This window comes from Anguilla anguilla, chromosome 9 (assembly GCF_013347855.1).
Source record: "Anguilla anguilla isolate fAngAng1 chromosome 9, fAngAng1.pri, whole genome shotgun sequence".
NCBI lineage: Eukaryota > Metazoa > Chordata > Actinopteri > Anguilliformes > Anguillidae > Anguilla > Anguilla anguilla.
This window is the reverse complement of record NC_049209.1, coordinates 811,509-818,998: the sequence shown is the minus strand read 5'-3', so window position 1 is coordinate 818,998 and position 7,490 is coordinate 811,509. Positions and strand designations below refer to the sequence as shown.

At 41.1% G+C, this 7,490-nt stretch overlaps 1 protein-coding gene across 1 annotated transcript; it reads left to right on the top strand.

Annotated features, from left to right (window-relative positions):
• The first annotated feature begins 364 nt into the window (after window positions 1-364).
• zgc:158291 (uncharacterized protein LOC572084 homolog) lies at window positions 365-3,290 on the top strand. Its single transcript, XM_035434485.1, has 2 exons — window positions 365-661; window positions 1,223-3,290. Exons 1-2 carry the CDS (start codon window positions 542-544, stop codon window positions 2,135-2,137), a joined length of 1,035 nt encoding a protein of 344 aa, XP_035290376.1. The 5' UTR covers window positions 365-541; the 3' UTR covers window positions 2,138-3,290.
• Window positions 3,291-7,490: the final 4,200 nt, after the last annotated feature.

Below are 7,490 nucleotides of genomic sequence, written 5' to 3'. Positions count from 1 at the left end.
CTAAAACGGGCCTAAAGATTCCAGCATCCTTTACCTGCAGCAGCGCGTGGGGCGTGGTGAAGATCCAGCCCTGGGCCAATCCTGTCCAACACGTCAAAACAGTCACTCCAATGAAAACGTCAAAGTGGGCGTGGTTATCTTTAAGGACCGTCTCCCAGGGACGGAAGACTTCTCCCTGAGCTCCGAACAACGAACAAAAGGGAGGAATCCTGCGCGTGGGAGGCGTGCACTCACATGCACTGTCCAATGATACTGGAGAACGGGTGAAAGGGCGGGGGTTAGCCCACCGTGGGGGCGGGGCCAATGGGTATGAGTTATATTATAGGTGCCTGCGAAGTCATCTTCTGTACCACTAACAACGGAACACACGCCCGACAGCGGTCCTCCACAGCAGTTGGACTGATTGGTAGTCTAGCTGTAAAGGAGATTTAGTTAGTTTTAAAATAATTTCAGTTGACAAGTTACTGTTATCTACAGTTCAGGGATTAAAAAAAAAAAAATCAAGGAAGACGGAGACGGTCTTTATAGATTTTTTGTAATCATGATGTCCATGAATAGCAAGCAGCCTTTCAGTATGCACCCGATTCTGCACGAACCGAAGTACACACCTCTCCACTCCAGCTCCGAGGCAATCCGGAGGGCATGTCTGCCTACGCCTTCGGTAAGTTCAGTAGCACCGCATTGGATCTTATTTGGTTTGAAAGTAGTGCACAGGCGCGTTTACTCATATAACTACAGACACGCGCCAAGCTGAGTGCTCGGGGCGGCGTGTTACATTTATGTGCAAATAATTCAGTTTTCGGTGAAAAAAAATATGACTGCCTGCAACGCATTTATTTTTTGGGTGTCATTGAATAGTTCTGCGACGTATTAAATAAATATTATATTTAATTATGGGCAAATGGCCAAAGCAGGCTGTCATACACCAGAAATATCCATGCGTTGTTCTAGACTAATTAGAAATATTAAACCGCCTAAGGCTAGACAATATGTGTATATGATGGTTCCTTATGAGTTTAAATTAAACAGCATGTATTCCGTATGTGTAAACTATTCTCACCTTTCCACCCCCAAAAAATCTACATATTTCCACGTTATGGTGTTGCGTTTTAACACTTAAATACAGTTTTAAGAAACAGTAAACGTGTCCCTATTTGGCCCGTTCTTGCTTTAACCGCAGCATCTCCATTAATCGACTTGCTCTCTCTTTCCTCTGCCGTAGCTACAAGGGAACATCTTTGCTGGTTTCGATGAGACTTTACTGCAGCGGGCGGAAGCGTTGGCGGCGGTGGACATTGCGCAAAAAAGTCACCCTTTCAAACCAGATGCCACATACCATACCATGACCACAATGACAAGCATGACCTGCACCCCCACGTCTTCGTCGGCGCACCTTCATCATCCCTCCGTGCTCACATCGCATCATCATCATCATCATCACCACCAGCCGTCGCAGGGCCTGGAGGGGGACCTGCTGGACCACCTTACGCCCGGCTTATCTCTAGCAGGGATGCCCGGGTCCGACGTGTGCGCCACGGCCTCGCACCCGCACTCCCACATGTCCGCCATAAACCACATGCAACATCACCACCCGCAGACCATGAACATGCACCCGCACAGCCTGGGGTCGCACGCTTCGCTGGGCAGCGCGGGAGACTCCGAGCCCGACCCCCGGGAGCTCGAGTCCTTCGCCGAGCGCTTCAAGCAGAGGCGAATTAAGCTCGGGGTTACGCAGGCTGACGTTGGGTCCGCTTTGGCAAATCTGAAAATTCCTGGAGTCGGTTGCCTCAGCCAAAGCACTATTTGCCGGTTCGAATCCCTGACCCTGTCACACAACAACATGGTCGCGCTCAAACCTATCCTCGAAGCGTGGCTGGAGGAGGCAGAGAGGGCTCAGCGAGAGAAAATGACCAAGCCGGAGATTTTTAACGGCGGCGACAAAAAGAGAAAGCGCACCTCCATTGCAGCCCCGGAGAAGCGGTCCCTGGAAGCGTACTTCGCCGTGCAGCCAAGGCCCTCCTCGGAGAAAATAGCAGCAATAGCCGAAAAACTGGACCTGAAAAAGAACGTCGTGCGCGTGTGGTTTTGCAATCAAAGGCAAAAGCAGAAAAGAATGAAGTTTTCGGCCACGCATTAGGCCAAAAGAAAAGACCACAGATACTTATTTTAAAAGACAAATCACGAACAAAACGTAGCAACAAGCTAAGGTGGATCATCGAGGCTAACACGTTTTGTAATTCTGAAACGGGATGAGAACTTCAAACTAATGTCCCAGATGATAATACATATAACTTTTGTTATGAAACAAAAATATTTATAATGAAAATGATAACATAAATGGGAGAAGACATCAACTTGTTCTCCGATGAGAAGAGAAAACGTCACCACTTACCCATCGCAGTGTACAAAACGCAGAGAAAGTCGAATCATGGTTATTATTCTCTTAAGTCGAAAAGGACTCTTTTATATTTGTTCATGTAGATATTGTGAATACATTGCACCTATGCGTGAAGAGCGCATCGACTTTGTTTTTTAAAAATGATTGTTGTTGTTTGCAGAAGATAATTGAGGCTTATTAATGCTATTTTAAGTGTGTCATAAGAAGCGACTTACCCTCGATAAGGCAAGGGCGTTATTGTAATCCATTGCATGGTTTACTCGTAGGGCGTTATCTGTGCGTTATAGTTTTGAAACCCCATTTGAAAGCATTGCAATAAGAAAGCATACACACGTAAGCGCACGTACACTTAGACATACACAGTACTCTGTGTCTACCTCATTATTGTAGTCTTGGCACATTCGTTTTCATTTTGGGAAGTAGAAAACAAATAAATGTTTAATTTTAATTTGACACAAACTTATGAATGCATTAGATAACACGGATATGTAAACATGTCTCGTATGTCTCAACTAATTTCACTAAAATTAACAATGCTTTGACAATCAAATAATTGAGTTATTACATTGTAAGAATCCATTATGTTCACACTGTTTCAAAATAAGTCTCTGTGTTTTCATATTATTATTATTATTATTATTATTATTATTATTATTATTCTTAGTAATGTATGCAATCACCTAAGTCACAAACGTGTTTATATTGTATTTCCGATAAATTCCGTGCACTTTGTAGATATTGAAAACATGAGGAATTGTTGGTTAACTTTATTAATGATTTTATTTTTTTACTTATTTATTTGAACTTAATTTATTCGAAAGACAACTTGTCGATTTCATTTGTGAAGGTGTGCTTAAAATGTGTCTGTGTAAGCGGCAGAATCTGAAATAAACCATGCACGTTTTACCTCACTCGTTCCGATTATTTTGTGACAACGAACGATCATCATTCTGGTCTGAAGTTCTGCCGGGTCAAGGCGACTCTCTGCAAGGGGCGGGGGCGGGAGGTTGAGGCAGAATTTGAAATCGATGGATATAAACGTTTCGTGGCTACACAACCGTGAAGATGACAAAATATTTAATTTTCGTACCAGAAATACGCTAGCTAGCCTATATATAGCCCCTGTCAATCGATGTTTTGTGGGCATGATACTTTTCCGTTACAATACAGATGCAGGCCACATTCTCTACTCATCCACATGTGGTAACGTTTAAACAATCAATCTACGGGAAGGCCAATGCTGTTCAATTTTTAAACTGCTCAGACTAAACTTTTTAATGTAGGCCTATTAATGCCTTGCCTTCTGTATGATGTGCTTCCTTTTTATTTGTTTTATAACAAGACCTTAGTAACCTTTAACATTCTGAGATACTACTACTACTACTACTAATAATACTACTACTACTAATAATAATAATAAAAAACATTTTACCTTATGATTTCGTGTCTCGTTATGAATGTTCAGTCTTCAGTCTTCATATGATGCGCGCGTGATGGCGAAGAACCAGTGATGTAGGAAAATTCCATCTGTCATAAGAACAAGACGCTTTCCAGCGGAAGCCAGACTATTGCTAGCCATTTGAGTTCTTTTAAATTTTGTGTGAGTCTGTATTGACTTCTGCATTCAGGTCCTCCTGTATTTTGGAGAGATAAACATAGATTAAATTAGATTTTTTTCGGATCCATTCTTGCAATTGTTCCACAATGAAAGCAAACTTTAGACTGCATCAGCAGCTGCGCTAAAATACGTACCAGACAAAGAAGGACATGAGCTATTCAAAGTAATACTACGATGTATTACATGAATCAGATCATGCTCCCACTAAGTCTATTACGCTTGGCAAATGGACTATGACGAGACTGTTTCACCGAGTCGTCACTTAGGTTTTAGTTTATAAGCACATGGCTTACATCTAATTTGTCAAGTGATTTGAGAAGTAGAGAAAGCAGACCAGCAGCATAGTATACATTCACTTTGGCTATGTAGGCCGCTACCGCGCTACGTCCATTCTCACAGCAAAACTAGGTCTAATTAGCAATATATTATGCAGCAGGATATTAACATGTTTTAGAGTGATGTAGCGCTGTGAGATGTTCAGATCTAACTTGAAAAAAGCACATACACTTAAAAGACAGCTATTGATCCTTCAGTTCAACCATGTCCTCTATGAAGCAAAAAATAAAAAATAAATAAATAAAAAATAATAATCTAAATATATGGCAACACGACATACAGTAGCACACTAAAAATATGAAGAAGAAAATAGGCTACGTTAAAATACACGACGGGCTTATTTCATTTCGCCATATACGTCGCACAATATATGTTGAAAAGCAACAATACATACATTTAATTCTTAAATAGTTCTCAATAGTTCAAAATGCATTCCATAAATTCTGTTCTATTACTTTTCTAAACGGATATGTCCAAGTGAACATTGGTGCTATTACCATTTTTATGGTACATGTACATAAAGGTCAACCACTTTATGTGTATGCCATCAGAAGATAATAAAATCATGTTTTCTTTTATTGTTCGCAGTCTAATGCGTGCCAGTGCTTGGTCTGCTTGGTCGGTGGAGAACTCCCACGTAAACCAAGGCCAGCGCGTGGACCGGGCGGGAAAACTGGCAGATGATGACAGAACCTGACAGTCCAGTGAATGTCACGGGCTCTCCGTTCTCCCTCGTGTTCAGCAGGTGGTTTCAGTCTGTAAAACTCGTTATTAATGAATAATGAATATCAGCTGTTATGATACTATTGATTTTTGTATGTGTTTGTTAAGAAGGGGATATCCTCTCGCAGAATGGACTGCCCATGTTGTACAACACGATCCTGTGCCCCATTTCCCTCGGAGGTTAGTAACTCAATGCGTCCATTAAATCCAAATTTGAAAGGCGATAAATCCGCCAAACCGCGATTTTTAGAAATTCACACGTAAATAACAGCAAAAACAATAGTAGTCTACTACTACCATTACTACTGCAGCTGCTGCTGCTGCTGCTGCTGCTGCTGATGATGATGATGATGATGATGATGATAATAATAATAATAATAATAAGATAATTAAGAAGAAAAAGAAGAATGTGAAACTGATCAAAATGGTGGTCAGATAATTGCCAGTAAAAATATGCTGTTGCCATGCTGTTGAACACCAAATCACATCCGGTAATCCGTATAACCGCTGAATTCATTAAGAGTTCATAATCATTCTAACTACTTTATTCAGTCATTACGCACGCTTGTAAAATGCATGATTTCATGGCTTTACTTTAGTTGCAATTTTAGATGCTTTTGATGAGTGGTCGTTTTCAATATCAAATTTACATAAAAATAGTTCTAAGTTCATTTAGTGTATTTCTGATGTTACGGATGTGTGTTGTCGTACTACAAAAGGTGTAATAGTCCTGCTTATTCCAGCTGATAGACCCAGTTGAAGCTTTTAGCTGCGTACAAAATGTCTGACTAAAATGACTTCAGCTAATTGGTTGTTTGTGGCATTATAATTCATTGGAAATATGATTAATTTTAAACAGATAATCACGAAAGCCTGTTTATTGACACTTATACTCACATAATCAGCCTCGACTTTGTTATATATTGCTGATTGCTATTTACTTTAATTGATTTTATATCTTACAGACTGCCTTATACATGTTGCAGTCTATTGTCCCATTCCAAGTCCACAGATCTGTATTCGCTTTGATAGCGGTTAACTTTCAGAGCAGCTCAGGGCGGAACGCGAAACCGGGGATCCGTGAGTAAAGACCAACTCCCACGACAGTCTTTGTTAATTGTTTGATTTAAATAATTTACAGACGAAAGGCATTATTTTCTGTTTTCCTGCAGAATCCAAACAAGAGACTTGTTACGCAAATCAAATTTTTTCCGCTTAGACCGGCATAAACCAATGTCACAAAAAGAACTTGGAGAAATTTGCTCTAGCAAACAGGCACGCACACACTCAGCACACGCATTACATCATAAACAGAGCACTGTGTGTGTTTTAAAAACTCATCGTCAACCGCTGATCATCAACAGAAAGAAAGCAGTATGCAGGCCTGCTTTGTTAAGATTTGCAATTAATTTACAATTCGGTAACATTTAGTAGACCTGAAATGTCGTAAAGGTCTACACCACGCGCAATTTTATAGCGCTTATTTATTTATTTGGCTTAGCACTGGTTACCCAAAAAGACGGAATAAGTTGTGCGATAGGGAAAAAGAGGAAGCAACACTGTCTGTAAAAACACGTAAATGTACTGGTGTACATATAGCAATCTGCATATTTCTTTCTAAAACTGCATACATTATTCATTAGCTCGGAAGAGGAAGAAAGAATGTAGCTGTCAAATAAAAGGCAAGACTTTGTATTTGGCGTTTGTGACTTTATTTCTTAACCGTGTATTAATGAGGGAAATGACACAAATATATAGGTGTATATATAATTACACACTTAAATTGACATTCCTCCCCCTGGTTCTTTTTCGGACTTGTGTTTTCCATGAAGCGGAAAGCGCATTTTCATAAATAGACCTTGGCCAAGCGCTGTGCATGAAATTTTAATGAATCTGGAGTCCTGAGTGCGGCTGCGGGGCCTTGGAGAATCATCGCTGTTACATTACTATGGCTTTCCCTCTCCTCTCCTCTCCTCTCCTCGCGCAAACACAGCCACTGCGGCACGGCCGCTCGCCTCGGCTTATCGGCGGTAGGGTTAGATAGCGCAGACCGCGGCTGCGAGGGGTCCTGGATTTCTTTTTCTTTTGTTTTTTCTTTTCTGGGGTACCCGTCTCCAGCCCGCATCGGTCTCGTTGCTTGCTGCGCGGGTAAACAAGGCCACGCGCCTCTTCCCCCGGCAGACAGCACACCTGACGGCCAGGTCACACCCACAACATTGAAAGTTTTAAATCTGGGAGATATAATATTTATCAACTGGATTAATGTATAAGCCTCGTCGTATCCAACCTGTAAAACGTATTTGTTTTCAGATAACATACAGAAAAAGTAAATAACTCGATACAGAATCCACGTGAAGGGGTTGGACCTATTATTTTTATTCGCTGGTTTTGTGCGGCTATAATAATAATCGATGC